At 48.2% G+C, this 21,067-nt stretch overlaps 1 protein-coding gene across 3 annotated transcripts in view; it reads left to right on the top strand.

The window, feature by feature from the left end:
- LOC139235634 (sideroflexin-5-like) overlaps positions 1 to 21,067 on the top strand; it is a 223,710-nt gene that overhangs the window by 89,960 nt on the left and 112,683 nt on the right. For all 3 annotated transcript variants that reach the window (XM_070866692.1, XM_070866687.1, XM_070866700.1), the window contains exon 10: positions 17,435 to 17,525. In XM_070866692.1, coding sequence (XP_070722793.1) covers positions 17,435 to 17,525 — 91 coding nt within the window. The remainder of the gene's footprint in view (positions 1 to 17,434; positions 17,526 to 21,067) is intronic.

The following is a 21,067-nucleotide window of genomic DNA, read 5'->3' as shown; positions in this document are numbered from 1 at the left end:
TCAGTCTGGGTGGTGTGACACTGGCGACTGCAGTGCCAAAAGTCGAGAGCATCAATTGCCGCAGGGCATTGACATCCTCGGTGTTCTCGTGCAACGCAGCTACAATCTGAGACATGTCCGTAGATCGTGCCACAATGTTGCCGGACATGCCAGCCAGGGCCTGGAGGAGCTCTCGACCGAGTTCAATGCTCTCCTTTGACAGTTCCACCATATCCAGGTGTGCGTCTGCCTGTCTTTCAGCAGACCGACTTTGCCGACAACCTCCACAGAGACGGCATACGGGGTTCAACCCTGGGGGTGTGTTGCTGCACACGACTTGTACCCGTGCCTCGGAAGCCTGTGAATGTGGCTTCCTCTGAGGAACTTATGGCTGCAGCTAAAAGACGTGCTGACTGCATTACCCCTCCACCCCCACCCGCAACAGCTTCAAGATGTTCCTCCCGTGGCGTGTCCTCAGCATGGCCCTCATCTTCCTCCTCGACCCACACATGATGGGCTGAGATGGAGGCTTCCATAGCAGGGTGTGGTGCCTCAGAATGCTCAACTGCAAAACAGAAAAAAACAGACGTGTAGTTAGCAACAAGGGAGGGGGCAGGGTGACATGAGCAGGCTTACTTGAAGGACCACCACTACAGCATTATATGTCATCGAGAGACACTGCATCACATTGCCCCAACCCCAGTCCACAGCACCACATCACATTGCCCCAACCCCAGTCCACAGCACCACATCACATTGCCCCAACCCCGGTCCACAGACACTGCATCACATTGCCCCAACCTCAGTCCACAGCACCGCATCACATTGCCCCAACCCTGGTCCACAGACACTGCATCACATTGCCCCAACCCCAGTCCACAGCACCACATCACATTGCCCCAACCCCAGTCCACACACACTGCATCACATTGCCCCAATCCTAGTCCACACACACTGCATAACATTGCCCCAACCCGAGTCCACACACACTGAATCACATTGCCCCAATCCTAGTCCACACACACTGCATCACATTGCCCCAATCCTAGTCCACACACACTGCATCACATTGCCCCAATCCTAGTCCACAGCACCACATCACATTGCCCCAATCCTAGTCCACACACACTGCATCACATTGCCCCAATCCTAGTCCACACACACTGCATCACACTGCCCCAACCCTGGTCCACACACACTGCATCACACTGCCCCAATCCTAGTCCACACACACTGCATCACACTGCCCCAACCCTGGTCCACACACACTGCATCACACTGCCCCAACCCTGGTCCACACACACTGCATCACACTGCCCCAACCCTGATCCACACACACTGCATCACACTGCCCCAATCCTGGTCCACACACACTGCATCACACTGCCCCAACCCTGGTCCACACACACTGCATCACATTGCCCCAACCCTGGTCCACACACACTGCATCACATTGCCCCAACCCTGGTCCACACACACTGCATCACATTGCCCCAATCCTGGTCCACACACACTGCATCACATTGCCCCAATCCTAGTCCACACACACTGCATCACACTGCCCCAATCCTAGTCCACACACACTGCATCATTTTGCCCCAATCCTAGTCCACACACACTGCATCACACTGCCCCAACCCTGGTCCACACACACTGCATCACACTGCCCCAAACCAGCCTGGGGATTTTGCAAGACTTTCCGTCGGTTCAGAACATGGGCTCAGCACCCTCATGGGTAGTTGACCTCCCGTTAGCACCAATTAGACCAGCCACACTCTCCTCTAGGTCTGTTAATGAATGCATTTGGGGTGAACCACCGCCTGTGCGTCGCTGCTCGCAGCGATTGTGGGACAACTTTCCCTGCAAAAATGACAATAGGATAGTGTGCCCTTCTGTTCTTGTGGCACACAGATAGCCATCAAAGCACTTATACAATACTGTGTGCATTTAATACAGCTGTCTATTTAGTGGCCCTGGTAGTTGCATGTGGTTCATGAAGAAGACATTGACGTGCAGAAACATCTTTTAAGATGTCAAAAAGCAGTCTTAGTGGTGCTGGAACTCCGATGTCCCGGGTCCGTACGAAGTTTCTACGGACCTGGGAAGGCATCGGAAAAGCCGGTTTTCAGCACACAATGCGCATGCGCTGAAAACCGGCTTTTCCAATCTGTCAAGTTTCTGGCTTGACAGATTGGGAGCGGGGACATTTGCAGGGCAAGATTTCCGATATTTACGGATATCTTGCCCAGCAAATGTCCTCAAAAATCTTGCCCCTGAAAAAGCAGGCGTATACCCTACTTTTACAGGCGCAAGTGTTTAAAAATAGACACCTATTTTAAAATAAAGTTATAAAAACACATTTTATTCTTAAAAACCCTCCTCACTACGGTAAGTTTATTTTTAACCATAATTAAAAAAACTTTTTTTTTTTAAATCGGGAAAATATTTTATTTTTCTAAGACATATTTAAAATTAATTGAAATTAAAATTGAGTGGTGTGTTTTTTATTTTTTATTACTTTGTGTGATTGCTTTTGTTCCCATTAATAGCTCGGAGAACTGGTAGATACGCAAGTCTCTGCTATTAATGGGAACCTGTGAAATACTTACCTGATTGGCTGAGCAGTCACACATGACCATCTTCTGCGTCGGGACCCTCTGGGTGGGAGTGCGCTTCGCAGCGCGGGAGGAGAAGACTTCCCCTTCGGAAATCGGGGCGCCTCCTAGACCAGCAGGTAAATTTGTAAAAAATCTCCAGCGAGGAGGCAATGGCCCGGGGAAAAAACCCCAGAGGAATTTCTGGGTGAATAATGTGTGACGATCATTTTTGGCAAATAAGGTGCAACACTAAGCCTACTTAAAGCAACATGTGTCAGATTTACAATGTAAGTAATAAAGGAGTGCATGAATAAAAATATTACTTTCACGACCCTGCAATGGTCATTCCACCTTTTTCCTGCATTGGTGGTTGTCCCTGGCATTGTCATCAACTGAGGAGACCTCCTCAGCAACACAGGTCTAAAATCTTCTTATAACGGGGGGAGGGGGAGGGGGGTTTACTTCAACCCCTCCTATTAAACTTTCCCCCCCCCCCCCCCCCCCATCTAATTTCAATTGCTGTGATCAGTGCTTCATTGGCATCGGAACTAAATTTCCTGGTCTCTGCCTAATATAATGACCCTGCTGTATCATCTCTTGTCTGTGAAAAATGACAGATTGAGACCTGGGTGTACTGCGCATGCGCACTCCGACACCTGACCAGAATCGCCGGGGGGTGGGGAGTGGGGGGGGGTGGAACTCGGAAGAAAAATATCAGCGGAAAAAAAATTGCGCATGCGCCGAAGGTTGTGTGTTTTTTCAGATCGGTGAATTCAGCTCTGGTGCGCAAATGCAGTCATGCAAAGTCGGATTTCACCACTATCGCTGGTCACCAGCCATAGCGGTGTTCCGGCCCTTAAAAAAAAAAAAAAAAAAAAGCTGTGATTATTGCCCATAAATCGGTCATAGCGCTAAATACCGAATTTCTAGCTCCACTATCTGGTCAGTATCACATTGCTGTTTGTGTGATTGGCGGCTGCGTTTTCTACATTACCACAGTGACTGCACTTCAAAAAGTACTTCATTGGCTGTAAAGCGCTTTGGGACGTCTGGTGGTCGTAAAAGGTGCTATATAAATGCAAGTCTTTCTTTCTCTCTCTCGCCACAGATGCTGCCTGACCTGAGTATTTCCAGCATTTTCTGTTACTATCTTAGATTTCCAGCATCCGTGGCTATTTTTGCTTTTGATAACCAAAGAAACATCCCCTAGTTCAGTTGCCTAACTGACAAGGTGGTGATGTATTAAATTCTAATAAGTCTGTTCGTTGGCATGCCTGCTTGAAGAATTGTAAATAATACGACCTCACCACATTCTCTAATGAGCTGAGTTTATCCTTATCATTCAGACACTTGGTGTCATAACAGAAAATATCATTTGTACTACTGCTGGTGTTGACACAACACTCGGCAATATCATAGTGACAAAACCCAACTGATCCTTCTTAATATTGTTCAGTTCCGCAGCTGGTTATTCTATCCGTCCGGTTTGATTTAGGGAAGGTTCGCCAAAAAATGGTGCTATAACAGCCGCGGTGCAAATCCATAGAATTTAGAGTTCAGAAACAGGTCATTTGGCCCATGTAATGTATGCACCTGTATGTATGCTCACAGGTTTGTAGAGCTGTTGATTTCCCCCCCCCCACCCCCCCATTTAATCAGGGGGCACTTGATTTAATTGTCTTCAACTAAAATAGTTGTAGAGCTGTTGAGACACGCCATGACATACAATCTTGCCGTCCGGAGGAGGTGGGGGTCCCCAATGGAGTGCTGTCTACGCAGGAATCCTCCCCCTATTTATTGGGGACTTGACCTAGAGGGTGGTACATGGAGCAGTCCCGTGCAATAAATTTTTAAGTTGGTTCACGGGCTCCCAGACTGCCTGCAATTTCTGCGGTCTGGAGGAGTCAGTGTTCCACGTTTTTATGGAATGTGCGAGGTTGCAGCCCATATTCCATTATTTGAAGGGGCTGCTCCTCAAATTCTGGTTGCACTTCAGTCCTACACTCCTGATCTTTGGGAATCCTGTGTGGAGGGGAGTGGGCAGGTCAGAAGGCCTCCTCGAAGGACTGCTCCTGGGCATGGCCAAGGGGGCCATCAGCCGGTCAAGGGGGTCGTTCCGCCCGACTGCCTGCCTCTCTTCCGCGGTTACATCCGAGCCAGGGTATCCCTGGAGATGGAGCACGCGGTGTCCACCGGTACGCTCGCGGCCTTCCGCGAGAGGTGGGCACCGGAGGGACTGGAGTGCATCATCACCCTCGGCAACCAAATTTTTATTTGATTCAAGTTTACTGTTAAAAGGTTTAATTTGTCGGTTTTAGTGCCCCCCCCCCTTAATGAGGGGGCACTTGATTTAAAGTTTCTATCAAAATAGTTGTAGAGCTGTTGAGTTGGGAGTGGCTTAGCCAGTCATGTGATATTCACAAGACTCAATAAACCCCCAGCCAGTTGGGTTTTGGGGATCCTCAAAGAGGCAGGTGGTTGTGAGCCTAGTGGATGAACTGGTAAAGTGTAGTGCGATTGTTAAACCTTTGCTAATAAACCAACTAGTTCTTGATAGTAATGTGTTGCTATGAATTCTTCAGCAAAGAATCCATGAAGCAAATACATTATAGCCCAGCTTATGCTCCACATGAGCCTCCTCCCACCCCTCTTTATCTGATCCAATCTGCATAACCTTCTATTCCTTTCTCCCTCATGTACATCCTCTTTAATGCACCTATGGTATTCGCCTCAACTATTCCCTGTGGTAGCAAGTTCCGCATTCTCACCGCTCTCTAGGTAGAAAAGTTACTTTTGAACTCTTCTTTGGATTTGTTAGTGACTATCTTATATTTATGGCCCCTAGTTTTGGACACCTTGACAAGTGACTGATTGTTCATCACCCAGACCCAGAGATGCTGAGTTGAACCCACCATTAACACATTAGATCAGCTTACTCAGCAAGCGCTGATCTGTATGGAACCGTACCCACACCTGGCAGTGCTCTCTCGGTTCTTATTCTTGGATCACCAAACATCTGTGGGATGCAGGACAACATATGAGTGGTACCTGAAAATCGCTCATGAGGCTCTCTCACCTTCTAAATGCGACAAAAACGGTCGAAAACCCCAATGCCCGGCCTTTGCCACAAAATCTTACTCGCTGCATTTTCCTCTGGCCATGATAAGAACATAAGAATTAGGAGCAGGCTTGTAGGCCATTCAGCCCCTCGAGGCTGCTCCGCCATTCAATACGATCATGGCTGATCTTTGACCTCAATTCCACTTTCCCCATATACCATGATTCCCTTAATATCAAAAAATCTATCTATCTCTGTCTTCAATATACTCATACTCAACAACTGAGCTTCCACAGCTCTCTAGGGTAGAGAATTCCAAAGATTCACCACCCTCTGAGTGAAGAAGTTTCTCCTCATCTCAGTCCTAAATGGTCGACCCCTTATTCTGAGACTGTGAGCCCTGGTTCTAGACTCCCCAGCCAGAGAAAACATCCTCCCTGCATCTACTCTGTCAAGTCCTGTAAGAATTTTGCATGTTTCAAATGAGATCATGTCTCATTCTTCTAGACTCTAGAGAATATAGGCCTAGTCTGCTCAATTACTGATGAGGGCAGACATATTGGCCTGCAGCATCCTTACCCCTCTGCCTGTAAATGACATAGAAACATAGAAAATAGGTGCAGGAGTAGGCCATTCGGCCCTTCGAGCCTGCACAGCTATTCAATGAGTTCATGGCTGAACATGCAACTTCAGTACCCCATTCCTGCTTTCTCGCCATACCCCTTGATCCCCCTAGTAGTTAGGACTACATCTAACTCCTTTTTGAATATATTTAGTGAATTGGCCTCAACAACTTTCTGTGGTAGAGAATTCCACAGGTTCACCACTCTCTGGGTGAAGAAGTTTCTCCTCATCTCGGTCCTAAATGGCTTACCCCTTATCCTTAGACTGTGACCCCTGGTCCTGGACTTCCCCAACATTGGGAACATTCTTCCTGCATCTAACCTGTCTAAACCCGTCAGAATGATGGTGGGTACGTGGAGTTAGCTGCAAGGTCACATTTTCCTCAAACACCCAGTTGTGCCAGCAGTACTGAACCTCTCGGGGGAAGCTCTGTTGCCCTTCTCCTACCTCGCAGCAACTCTCGTTCACCCATCGCCCCTGCTTACTGACCTACATTGGCTCCCGGTCTGGCAATGCCGTAGTTTTAAAATTTTCATTTTTGTTTTCAAATCTCTCCATGCCTTTTCCTATCGCTGTAATCCCCTCCAGCCTTATAAACGTCCGAGATATCTGAGCGTCTCAATTTCTGGCCTCTTGAGCACAAACTATTTTAGTTGCTCCATCATTGACGGACGTGCTTCCAGCTGCCGAGGCCGTAAGCGCTATAATTCTCTCCTGAATACCCTCCCTAATTATCTCCGCCTCTCCCTTTTTTAAGGTGCTCCTTAAAATCTCTTCGACCAAGCATTTGGTCATCTGTCCTGATATCCCCTTGTGTGTCTCGGCATTAATGTTTGTCTGATAAAGCGCTTTGGGATGTTTTACTATGTTAAAGATGCTATATAAATGCACTTTGTTGTTGGGCATTGGGGCAGGACAGAGGCCATAGAGCATACGAAATAGGAGTAGGCCATCCGGCCCCTCTCTGCCATTCAATAATATCATGGCTGATCTTCGACCTTAACTCCACCTTCCTTTACTATCCGCATATTTCTTAATTCCCATAGTATCCAAAAATCTATCGCTCTCTGCCTTGAATATACTCAATGACTGAGCATCCACAGCCCTCGGGTAGAGAATTCCAAAGATTCACCACCCTCTGAGTGAAGACATTTTTCCTCATCTCAATCTTAAATGGCCGATCTCTCATCCTGAGACTTTGCCCCCTGGTTCGAGACACCCCAGCCAGGGGAAACATCCTCCCTGCATCTACCCTGTCAAGCCCTTTTAAGAATTTCATGTCTTTCAATGAGATCAGCTCTCATTCTTCTGAATTCTAGGGAATATAGGCTTATCCCATAGGACAATCTCCTCATCCCAGAAATCAGTCCAGTGAACCTTTGTCTAAGGCAAGTATATCCATCCTTAGATAAGGAGACCAAAACTGTTCACAGTACTCCAGGTGTGGTCTCACCAATGCCTTATATAATTGTAGTAAGACTTCTTTACTGTTATACACCAATCCCTTTGCAATAAAGGCTAACATTACCATTTGCTTTCTTAATTACTGCACCTGCATGTTAACTTTCTGTGATTCATGTACAAGGACACCCAGGTCCCTCTGAACACCAACTGTTCCCAGTCTCTCACTTTATTAAAAAAAAAAAAATTCTGCTTTTCTATATTTTCTACCACAGTTGATAATTGGAGAATTGTCGGTTCCATTCCATAGCCCAGCAAGAATGATACATCCAGGAAGGGAGGGGAGAGAATATTATAACTATAAGCTCACCAGCAGCAGTGAAACAAAATCTCCTGCACAAACAATTACTGCAATCCTTACCCTTAAAAAGCAGCGCTCTCCGCTCGGGGAACTTCAATTCTAACACACTCTTGAACCTGAATTGATAGACTTACTTTTTTTTTCCTCTCTGTGCTATTTTTTTTCAACACTCATTTGCCCTTGTGAAGGTGCCCCTGCGGCTGTGGATAATCCCGTCCCTCCCTCCGATAATTGTTTGGGTATGGTGTGGCTATGCTCCCTAGCTTATGAATGGGGTGAGTCATCTGGCTCGGCCGGCCGAGAAGGCAGCAGGGGCTCTGGCCCGAGAACTCGCCAAGTAAACTCTGCGTCCGGCTGAAAATAGAGAGACGGAAACAAATAAAACGTGTAGTGGGCTTTCAGGCAAGGACGTGTGAGAGAGCACAGGCTGGAATCTAGTCAAGGGCTTCGAGGGCTTGGGGTTTATATACAGAATATCAGATACCAAGGAGTGAGTTACAGGCTGGAATCTAATCCAGGGGTTCGGAGGTTTATATAAAGAATAACAGATACCCGGATTGAGTTACAGGCTGGCATCTAATCGAGGTGTTCAGGGGATTTATATATAGAATAACGGATACCCGGGAGTGAGTTACAGGCTGGAATCTAATCGGGGGGTTTATATATATAGAATAACAGATACCCCGGGAGTGAGTTACAGGCTGGAATCTAATTGAGGGGTTCAGGGGATTTATATATAGAATAACGGACTCTTACTGTTTTATGGGTCAGTGCTTCGATTGCAGGCCCGGATGACCAATCATCATACTGGGGCTTGGATGGTAACCGTGGATTTTTGATCCTTGGAGGAGGGCGGGCATCGCTGCAGAGCCCAAATATCTTCGTCCACTGATCAAACCTACAGACTTCCAATGAGCAGCGATTGGAGAATCATTAGACAGAAATGTAGGAAGAGGAATAGGCCATTCGGCCCCGTGAACCTGCTCCGTCATTCAATTAGATCATGGCTGATCTGTACCTCATCGATCTCACATACAGGAATCCTTGCTGATTCTGCCACATCCACCACCAAATCCAGGCCGTCGTAAACTCGTCTTCACGATATTTCTCGGAAGGGATAGTGGCCTTTCATTAAATTCAGTCGCATAATATTTTCTGGTCGGGAGGTATTGCTAGAAAAGAACACACTAAACGGCCTGGATTGAAATTGGGACTCACAGCCTCTCTCGGGCTGAGAGAAGTTCAATCTGATAGCACAACAGGCGATCCTTTACTCCAACTGCATGCTCTGAGACCCATTCTGTGTTCGGTGACTGACGTACCACACTCAATGAGAAGATTGTTTTGTCAGTTTTGATTGCTGTGTGCCGGTACATGGTAGGTCTTCAAATGGCCATAGTTTCTTTCTCAGCCTGTTTCTACACCAATTTAAAACTGTCAGGGGAGATAAAATGTGACTTAACCCTTTCCCTCCTATAACCCATTGCTCCTGCTAGTTCCTCACTGTTCTTGTATGCTGATCTGAGGCAACCCAAGTCATTCATGATGGGGAGTAACTTATGACTTCATGTAATAGTGCCAACCGTGGCTCAGTGGGTCGCACTCTGACCACCTCCGAGTCAGAAGGTCGTGGGTTGAAGTCCCACTCCAGAGTCTTGAGCACATAATCCTGGCTGACGCTCCAGTGCAGTACTGAGGGAGTGCTGCATTGTCAGAGGTGTCGTCTTCCAGATGAGACGTTAAATCGAGACCCCATCTGCCCCCTCAGGTGGATGTAAAAGATTCCACAGCCATTATTTCAAAGAAGAGCGGGGGGGAGCGGGTGGAGGGTTCTCCCTGGAGCCCTGGGCCAATATTTAATCCCTCAACCAATATCACTAAAACAGGTTATCTGCTCATTACTGTTGTGTATCTGTAAAGCATGTACTCCCATGTTCCGCCACCAGGGAGCGAATCCCCTGAAGTCCCAAGGGATCCCAGCATCCCTTGGGAGCACTGTATATAAGCCGGACCCTAAGGCCTGTTCCTCACTCTTATCTTAATAAAGACTGAGGTCACTGATACTTTAACCTCCCTGTGTGCAGTCTCATCTGTGTTAGGAACACAACAACTGGCGACGAGTATACGAATCCAACGCAAAGATGCAGCAAACTGTGGGCATCCTGGAGAAGTTCTTGGAGGGTGAGGACTGGGAAGCCTAGTCAAATGGCTAGATCAGTACTTTGTAGCCAACGAGCTGGACGGAGAAGGAAGCGCTGCAAAAAGGAGAGCGGTCTTCCTCACAGTCTGTGGGGCACCGACCTACAGCCTCATGAAGAATCTTCTGGCTCCGGTGAAACCCACAGATAAGTCGCATGAGGAGCTGTGTACACTGGTTCGGGAGCATCTTAACCCGAGGGAGAGTGTGCTGATGGTGAGGTATCGGTTCTACACGTGCCAGCGATCTGAAGGTCAGGAAGTGGCGAGCTACGTCGCTGAGCTAAGGCGACTTGCAGGACAATGTCAGTTTGATGGTTACCTGGAGCAGATGCTCAGAGACTTTTGTACTGGGCATTGGCCACGAGAACATCCTATGAAAACTTTTGACTGAAGAGACACCGACCCTCAGTAAGGCCATTGCGATAGCACAGGCGTTTATGTCCACCAGTGATAACACCAAACAAATCTCTCAGCACACAAGTGCTAGCAATGTTCATAAATTAACTGGAACTGTGTTTGCGAGCAGAAATGTACAGGGCAGAAACCACGAGTCAGCAACTACCAGCAGACCTCAGGTGACCCAGGTGACTCAGAGCTGCAAGCTCTGCAAAACCTGCTAACCACCAAGTGGCAGAGGAAGATGGGTCCATGGTGGATCAAAGCAATTACGAGCCTCGGAGAGAGGAGGCAGATGCTGAAGTACACGGGGTGCACACATTTTCGACGAAATGTCCACCTATAATGCTAAATGAAAAATTGAATGGCTTACCCATAGCCATGGAACTGGATACTGGCGCTAGCCAATCCATCATGAGGAAAAAGATGTTTGAGAGACTGTAGTGCAATAAGGCACTCAGACCAGCCCTGAGCCCCATCCACACAAAACTGAGAACGTACACCAAAGAGCTCATCGCTGTCCTGGGCAGCGCCATGGTCAAGGTCACCTATGAGGGCATGGTACACGAACTGCCACTCTGATTGTCCCGGGCGATGGCCCCATACTGCTTGGAAGGAGCTGGCTGGGCAAAATCCGCTGGAACTGGGATGACATCCGAGCGCTATCACACGTCGATGAGGCCTCATGTACCCAGGTTCTTAATAAATTTGCTTCTCTTTTTGAGCCAGGCATTGGAAACTTTTCCAGGGCGAAGGTGCGGATCCACTTGGTCCCAGAGGCACGACCCATTCACCACAAGGCATGAGCGGTACCTCACGTGTTGAGGGAGAGAGTGGAAATTGAGCTGGACAGGCTGCAACGCGAGGGCATCTCCCCAGTGGAATTCAGCGAGTGGGCCAGCCCGATTGTTCCAGTACTCAAAAGTGATGGCACGGTCAGGATTTGCGGCGATTATAAAGGAACTAACTATTAATCGTTTCTCGCTACAGGACCAATACCCACTACTTAAGGCAGACGATCTATTTGCGACGCTGGCAGGAGGCAATACGTTCACCAAGCTTGACCTGACTTCGGCCTACATGACGCAGGAGCTGGAGGAGTCTTCGAAGGGCCTCACCTGCATCAACACACACAAGGGACTGTTCATCTACAACAGATGCCCGTTTGGAATTCGGTCGGCTGCAGCGATCTTCCAGAGAAACATGGAGAGCCTACTCAAGTCGGTACCACGCACGGTGGTTTTTCAGGACGACATATTGGTCACGGGTCGGGACACCATCGAGCACCTACAAAACCTGGAGGAGGTCCTCCAGCGATTGGATCGCATAGAGCTGCGGCTGAAGAGGTCGAAATGCGTCTTCATGGCAACAGAAGTGGAGTTTTTGGGGAGAAAGATCGCGGCGGACGGCATTCGGCCCACAGATGCCAAGACTGAGGCTATCTGGAACACGCCCAGTCCACACAACGTCACAGAGCTGCGACCGTTCCTTGGACTCCAACTATTTTGGTAACTTCCTACCGGAGTTAAGCACCCTCTTAGAGCCCCTACATGTGTTATTGCGTAAAGGTGAGAACTGGGTATGGGGAAAAAAACAAGTAATTGCTTTTGAGAAAGCCAGAAACATTTTATGCTCCAACAAGCTGCTTGTATTGTATAACCCGTGTAAAAGACTTGTGCTAGCATGTGATGCATCGTCGTACGGAGTTGGGTGTCTATTACAACAAGCTAACGTTGCGGGGAAGTTGCAACTTGTCGCCTATGCCTCCAGAAGCTTGTCTAAGGCCGAGGGGGCCTACAGCATGATTGAGAAAGAGGCATTAGTGTGTGTGTTCGGGGTAAAGAAAATGCATCAGTACCTGTTTGGCCTCAAATTTGAGCTGGAAACCGATCACAAGCCCCTCGTATCCCTGTTCGCGGAAAACAAGGGGATAAATACTAATGCCTCAGCCCGCATACAAAGGTGGGCACTCGCGCTATCAGCGTTTCACTATACCATCCGTCACAGGCCAGGCACCGAGAACTGTGCGGATGCTCTCAGTCGGCCACCATTGCCCACCACGGGGGTGGAAATGGCGCAGCCTGCAAACTTGTTGATGGCGCAGCCCGCAGACTTATTGATGGTCACGGAAGCATTTGAAAATGATAAATCACCTGTCACGGCCTGCCAGGTTAGGACTTGGACCAGCCAAGATCCTCTGCTGTCCCAAGTAAAAAAAAAACTGTGTACTGCATGGGAGCTGGGCCAGCATCCCCGTTGAAATGCAAGAGCTAATCAAGCCGTTCCAGCGGCAAAAGGACGAGCTGTCCATTTCAGGCAGACTGCCTGTTGTTGGATAACCGCCTAGTGCTACCCAAAAAGGGCAGGGAGACGTTCATCTCGGATCTCCACAGCACACACCCAGGTATAGTAATGATAAAAGCGATAGCCAGATCCCACATGTGGTGGCCTGGTATCGAATCTGACTTAGAGTCCTGTGTACGGCAATACAGCATGTGTGCTCAGTTGACAACGCGCCCAGAGAGGCACCACTAAGTTTGTGGTCCTGGCCCTCCAGACGATGGTCGAGGATCCATGTCGACTATGCGGGCCCGTTTCTCGGTAAAATGTTCCTGGTGGTGATGGATGCTTTTTCAAAATGGATTGAACGTGAAATAATGTCGGGAAGCACTGCCACCGCCGCCATTGAAAGCCTGAGGGCCATGTTTGCCACCCACGGCCTGCCTGACATACTGGTCAGTGACAACTGGCCAATGCCAAATTTAAAGAATTCATGACCCGCAATGGGATCAAACATGTCACCTCGGCCCCGTTTAAACCAGCCTCCAATGGGCAGGCAGACCGGGCAGTACAAACAATCAAACAGAGCCTTAAACAAGTCACAGAAAGCTCACTCCAAACCCGCCTGTCCCGAGTACTGCTCAGCTACCGCATGAGACCCCACTCGCTCACAAGGGTGCCCCTGGCTGAGCTACTCATGAAAAGGACACTTAAAACCAGACTCTCGCTGGTTCACCCCAACCTGCATGATCAGGTAGAGAGCAGGCGGCAGCAACAAAATGTAAACTATGGTCGCGCCACTGTGTCACAGGAAATTAATCTGAATGACCCTGTGTATGTGCTAAACTATGGACATGGTCCCAAGTGGATTGCGGGCACGGTGATAGCTAAAGAAGGGAGTAGGGTATTTGTAGTCAAACTGGACAATGGACAAATTTGCAGAAAGCACCTGGACCAAACGAGGCTGTGGTTCACAGACTGCCCTGAACAACCCACAGCAGACGCCATCTTTTTCGAGCTCACAACACACACCCAAAGGATTAACGACACCACCCCAGACCAGGAACTTGAACCTATCATGCCTAACAGCCCAGCAAGGCCAGGTTCACCCAGCAGCCCTGCAGGGCCAACAACACGCCAGCCCAGCAAGGGCACAGCCAACACACTAGAATAGACATTTCCTGGTGGACCGCCTCAGTACAAAAGAAAGGCTCCCGACCGCCTCACCTTGTAAATAGTTTTCACTTTGACTTTGGAGGGGAGTGATGTGTATCTGTAAAGCATGCACTCCCATGTTCCGCCACCAGGGAGCTCATCCCCTGATGTCCCAAGGGATCCCAACATCCCTTGGGAGCACTGTATATAAGCTGGCCCCTAAGGCCTGTTACTCACTCGAGTGTTTTAATAAAGACTGAGGTCACTGTTACTTTAACCTCCCTGTGTGTAGTCTCATCTGTGTTAGGAACACAACAATTACCACATTGCTGTTTGTGGGAGCTTGCTGTGCGTATATTGGCGGCCGCGTTTCCTACCTTACAACACTGTTTACACTTGCAAAGTACTTGGCTGTAAAGCGCTTTGGGACGTCCTGAGATCGGGAAAGACACGATATACTGCACATGTAAGTCTTTCAAGGCAGCCGTTCATAGTTGCCCTGAAGTCAAACTTGTTACATGGGACTGGAGGCGTATGTGGGGAAGATTGTGTAAGGGCGGCAGGTTCCTTTGCCTGAAGGACATTAGTTCTATTTATTCCTCCTCTTTCCCCCCCCCCCCACCTCCCTAAAAGCCTGCCCGTATATTTGGTTTGCGAGGAGGAGGCCTCTGTGGAATGATAGTTTTGTCCGGCCATTGTGTTTCCACATAGACTGCATCAAAGCCGCGCATGACTCAGTTGGAATGGCAACTTTGGTTGCTCTTACCCCCCCACTTCCCGTAGATCACAACAATATAACGATGTATAATGTTGAGAGAGCAATAGGAAGGAGTTGCAGAGAGTGGAGCTCGAGCAAAATCAACTTGCATTTATATAGCGCCATTAGCGTACTAAAACGTCCCAAGGTGTTTCACAGGAGCAATGATCAGACAAAATTTGACATGAGATATTGGGACAGGTGATCGAAAGATTGGCCAAAGAGGTAGGTTTTAAGGAGCATCTTAAAGGAAGAGAGAGGTGGAGAGGTTTATGGAGGGAATTCTGGAGCTTAGGACCCAGACAGCTGAAGGCACAGCCACTAATGGTGGAGCAGTTAAAATCTGGGATGTGTAAGAGGCCGGAACCGGAGCAACGCAGAGATCTCCGAGGGTTGTGGGGCTGGAGAAGGTTACAGAGATAGGGAAGAGCGATCCCATGGAGGGCTTTGAAAACGAGGATGAGAGTTTTAAAATCAAGACGTTGCTTAACCGGGAGCCAGTGTAGGTTCGCGGGCACAGCGGGTGATAGGTGAACGGGACTTGTTGCGAATTAGGATACGAGTAGCAGAGTTTTGGTTGAACTCCAGATAATGAAGGATGCCGACTAGGAGGGCATTGAAATAGTCAAATCTAGAGGTAACCAAGAGATGGATGAGTGTTTCAGCAACAGATGAGTCCAGGCGGGGCGGAGACAGGCGATGTTACGGAGGTGAAAGTAGGCGGTTTTGCTGATATGGGGTCAGAATCTCATCTCGGGGTCAAATGGGACGCCAAGGTTGTGAACGGTCTCGTTGAGCCCCAGACAGTGGCTACGGAGAGGGATGCAGTCGGTGGTTCTTCTCCCTTTGCAATGTTCTCTTGTTTCTATTTTATCCATACTCATATTATTATGCTTTGAGACGTTTGGAGTTCCTCCAAATCTCCAAATACCATGTCCTACAGTGTCAGCTGTGGCTCAGTGGGCAGCACACTCGCCTCTGAGTCAGAATGTTGTGGGTTCAAGTCCCACTCTAGGGACTGGAGCACAAAAAATCCAGGCTGATGGTTATTTGATGAAATACAGCCTTGTGGAGGACGCAAAGAGCCTGCAAAGGGATGCAGACAGGTTAAGTGAGTGGCTATAAGGTGACCGATGGAGAATAGAAAAACAGAATATTTTTTAAATAGTGAGAAACTATTAAATGTTGGTGTTCAGAGAGATTTTGGGGGTTATAATTGCCCTCCGCCAGAAACGGGCGCACCTACTGTTTTTGGTGTGTTCTGTCCGCTGCAATGGATGCGATGGGCCTATCCGGCGGAATTCAGCTCTTCGTGGGCTTTTTTTCCAGTGGGGCGGAAATGGGAGCAGAGCACAGTGGCCGTCACCTAGCGGGGCGGAAGTGGGGGCAGGACCGAGTGTCCGCAGCTGTCCGTCATCAGCGCCACGCTAATGACGTCATCGCACTGGCGCGTCACCACATCTCTCCCCTTCAGCTAAAGGGGAGAGCCGCTGCGAACTCTGCAGTCATTTAGTGAGGTCCACTGGGCCTCCAGGGAGGGTTTTGGCCGGGTCAGCGGCCTGGCACCCAAGAGGGCATAATTGTCGGGCTGACCTAGTAGTCGACCGACAAAAAAAAAAAATCATGGCGGCCACGGCAGTACGTCCTCCCCTTTAAAGGTGGCTGAGCCGCCATTTCACAGAGTGCACCGACAGCAAAAGTTGTTGGGGACACTCCTGTGGGGCAATTTCAGGTACAAAGCAGTTTAGGGGCGAGGGGGGGGGGGTCCCGACCAGACGGCACGTGCACGGTGCGGCGGGAATACGGGCGGAGCGGTCCTGGACACCACTCCGCTCCCGAGGAAGGGCAATTTCGCCCCCTAGGTGTTCTCGTACAAGAAACAAGAGTTGAGAGTTAGCAAGCACTTAGGAAGGCAAATGACATGTTGGCCTTTATTGCTAGAGGGTTGGAGTACAAGAGTAAGGAAGTCTTGCTATAATTATACGCTGCTCTGGTAAGACCACACCTGGAGCACTGTGCACAGTTTTGGTCTCCTTATTTAAGGAAGCATATACTTGCGTTCGAGGCAGTACAGCAAAGGTTCACCACATTGATCCCTGGGATGAGCCGGTTGTCCTATATGGAGAGATTGAGTCGATTGGGCCTAGACTCTCTGGAGTTTAGAAGAATGAGAGGTAATCTCATTGAAACATAAAAAATTCTAACAGGGCTGGGAGGTTGTTTCCCCTGGCTGGAAAGTCTAGAACTAGGGGACATAGTCTTAGGATATGGGGCCAGCCATTTAAGTCTAAGATGAGAAGAAATTTCTTTACTCGAGGTTTGGAGTTCTCTACCCCAGAGGGCTGTGGATGCTCAATCATTGAGTATATTCAAGGCAGAGATCGATAGATATATGGACTCTAAGGGAATCAAGGGATATGGAGATCGGGTGGAAAGTGGAGTTGAGGCCAAGATCAGATCAGCCATGATATTAAATGGCGGAGCAGGCTCGAGGAGCCGTATGGCCCACTCCTGCTCCTAGTTCTTATGCACTATTCCATAATGTGTACAGTAGGACAGAGTGAGGTGGGTCATTTATTCCTGTCAGTCAGGCCCTGTCTGATGCTTTCTCTCTCTTTTTTTTTAAGGTAGGCTTGAATGTATTCATCAAGAAAGCCAAGAGGTTTAACCCGGCCACCAGTTTACTGATCCAGCGGTTTGTGCCGTTCCCTGCTGTAGGTATGTGAGATTTGTACTGTCACCTTAAACAAAAACAGAAATGCTGGGAAATCCCATTGTGGGCTCACTGATTCCTTTCGCGCTTGTCCTGTGAATATCTGCTCATTCCTATTTTCCACTATCTTTCTTTAGGCATGTTTGACAAATTTGCTGGAATTCTTTGAGGATGTAACGAACAGGGTGGATAAAGGGGAACCAGTGGATGTGGTGTATTTGGACTTCCAGAAGGCATTTGACAAGGTGCCACATAAAAGGTTACTGCACAAGATAAAGGTTCATGGGGTTGGGGGTAATATAGTAGCATGGATGGAGGATTGGCTAACTAACAGAAAACAGAGAGTCGGGATAAATGGGTCATTCTCGGGTTGACAATCAGTGACCAGTGGGGTGCCGCAGGGATCGGTGCTGGGACCCCAACTATTTACAATCTATATTCATGACTCGTGTGAAGGGGCCGAGTGTAACGTAGCCAAGTTTGCTGACGGTACAAAGATGGGAGGAAAAGCAATGTGTGAGGAGGACTCAACAAACCTGCAAAAGGACATAGACAGGCTAAGTGAGTGGGAAAACATTTGGCAAATGGAGTATAATGTTGGAAAGTGTGAGTCGAAGAGCAAGTTATTATTTAAATAGAGAAAAATTGCAAAGTGCTGCAGTACAGCAGGACCTGGGGGTACTTGTGCATGAAACACAAAAGGTTCGTATGCAGGTACAGCAAGTGATCAGGAAGGCAAATGGAATCTTGGCCTTTATTGCAAAGGGGATGGAGTATAAAAGCAGGGAAGTCTTGCTACAGCTATACAGGGTATTGGTGAGGCCACACCTGGAATACTGCGTGCAGTTTTGGTTTCCTTATTTGCGAAAGGATATACTTGCTTTGGAGGCAGTTCAGAGAAGGTTCACTTGGTTGATTCCGGAGATGAGGGGGTTGACTTATGAGGAAAGGTTGAGTAGGTTGGGCCTCTATTCATTGGAATTCAGAAGAATGAAAGGTGATCTTATTGAAACATATAAGATTATGAGGGGGCTTGACAAGGTGGATGCAGAGAGGATGTTTCCACTGATGGGGGAGACTAGAACTAGAGGGCATAATCTTAGAATAAGGGGTCGCCCATTTAAAACTGAGATGAGGAGGAATTTCTTCTCTGAGGGTTGTAAATCTGTGGAATTCGCTGCCCCAGAGACCTGTGGAAGCTGGGACATTGAATAAATTTAAGACCGAAATAGAGTGTTTCTTAAACGATAAGGGAATAAGGGGTTATGGGGAGCGGGCAGGGAAGTGGAGCTGAGTCCATGATCGTATTAAATGGCGGAGCAGGCTCGAGGGGCCGGATGGCCTACTCCTGCTCCTATTTCTTATGTTATGTTTAGCCTTTCCGCACACTCTTGTACTCCCTTTCTCAGCCTCTCTCTCTGTTCCCCTCTGCCTGTGTGTCTGCCTTACTTTGTCCTTCCCTCTCTGTCTCCCCTTTCTCTCTGCGTGTCTCCCTGTATTTAGCACTGTCTCACTTTGCCTATCTTGTCTATTTTCTCATTTAAGAACATAAGAAATAAGTGCAGGAATAGGCCATTTGGCTCTTCGAGCCTGTTTCAAGACGCTTCACCGGACTGTTACATAGAAACATAGAAAATAGGTGCAGGAGTAGGCCATTCGGCCCTTCTAGCCTGCACCGCCATTCAATGAGTTCATGGCTGAACATGCAACTTCAGTACCCCATTCCTGCTTTCTCGCCATACCCCTTGATCCCCCTAGTAGTAAGGACTCCATCTAACTCCTTTTTGAATATATTTAGTGAATTGGCCTCAACAACTTTCTGTGGTAGAGAATTCCACAGGTTCGCCACTCTCTGGGTGAAGAAATTCCTCCTCATTTCGGTCCTAAATGGCTTACCCCTTATCCTTAAACAAAATTTGACACTGAGCCACATAAGGAGATATTAGTACAAGCGACCAAAAGCTTGGTCAAAGAGGTAAGTTTTAATGAATGTCTTCAAGGAGGAAAGAGAGGTAGAGGGACAAAGACGTTTAGGGAGGTTAGGACCTAGTTGGCTAAAGGAGGAAAGAAAATTGGGGACAAACAAGAGGCCAGAATTGGAGGCACGCAGCGATCTTGGAGGTTTATAGGGCTGGAGGATTTTACAGAGATCTTGGAGGCAGGAGACCATGTGATGAAATCTCCTGGAATACATCCAACCAGAGTTGGTAATTTGATTTCACCCTTCGAAGTGTCCTGGAGTATCACTGAGCCAAGTTCACAGAGTAGCAGCTGCCAAACGTTGGAAGAACCACTTCCAGGTTCAGCAATATAAATGCACTTTTCAATAGTACATACCTGACGCGATCAATAGTACGTACCTGACGCGATCAATAGTACGTACCTGACGCGATCAATAGTACGTACCTGACGCGATCAATAGTACGTACCTGACGCGATCAATAGTACGTACCTGACGCGATCAATAGTACGTACCTGACGCGATCAATAGTACGTACCTGACGCGATCAATAGTACGTACCTGACGCGATCAATAGTACGTACCTGACGCGATCAATAGTACGTACCTGACGCGATCAATAGTACGTACCTGACGCGATCAATAGTACGTACCTGACGCGATCAATAGTACGTACCTGACGCGATCAATAGTACGTACCTGACGCGATCAATAGTACGTACCTGACGCGATCAATAGTACGTACCTGACGCGATCAATAGTACGTACCTGACGCGTTCGACTTCTGTGATGATGACCGTTTGCTCTCTCCAGATCAGATAGTGACGGGTAGTCCTTTCGGCATTTGTTTGAAACTGTAAAGCTGCTTATGCTTTTACACTGTTTGTCCTCAAATATGGCAACGGTTCCCCAGCAGCGTCCTGCCTCCGCCCCACACTCCTGGGGGCAGGCCGCAGGTTTGCTCGGGGCTGCCGTGTGCTTTGAAATTCTTTCACCGGTGCAGCTGTGTTTTTACTTGTTTTGTTGTGCAGGCAGCAATTGTAAGCATGTATTTTAATCGGGGACTGTGTGCTGTGCACTGCAGTCAGCCTCCTTTACTATACCGATGTGTAGTCTAGCAGTTCTCTTCCTGGACGAATAATTCGGAGGTTGTGAGTTCAAATCTCACCAAAGGAATTTGTGAAATGGAGCACCTTAACTCTGGTAATTTGGTACCAAAAAGTGACCATGAAGCTGTCGGATTGTCGTAAAAACCCAACTGGTTCACAAATATCCTTACGGGAAGGGAATTTGCTCCTACTACCTGGTCTGGCCTGCAAGCGACTCCAATCCCACACTATGTCTTGATCTTAATGCCCTCAAGGCAACTAGGCATGGGCAATAAACGTCACCCACATCCGAAGAAGAAATGAAAAAGCATTGAGAAAATAAAATCACTTTTTTAAGCAGCTAACATAAAAAGTAATCCAAAAGTCTTCTATATGCATATAAATAATTAACTGCGAGTAAGAGGAGGGGTGGGGCCGATAAGGGACCAAAAAGGAGAGCTACCCATGGAGACAGAGGGTATGGCTGAGGGACTAAGCG

Source organism: Pristiophorus japonicus, chromosome 2 (genome assembly GCF_044704955.1).
Source record: "Pristiophorus japonicus isolate sPriJap1 chromosome 2, sPriJap1.hap1, whole genome shotgun sequence".
In the NCBI taxonomy this organism is placed as follows: domain Eukaryota; kingdom Metazoa; phylum Chordata; class Chondrichthyes; family Pristiophoridae; genus Pristiophorus; species Pristiophorus japonicus.
The sequence above is the reverse complement of the archived record's forward strand: the minus strand, read 5'-3'. Positions and strand labels throughout refer to the sequence as shown.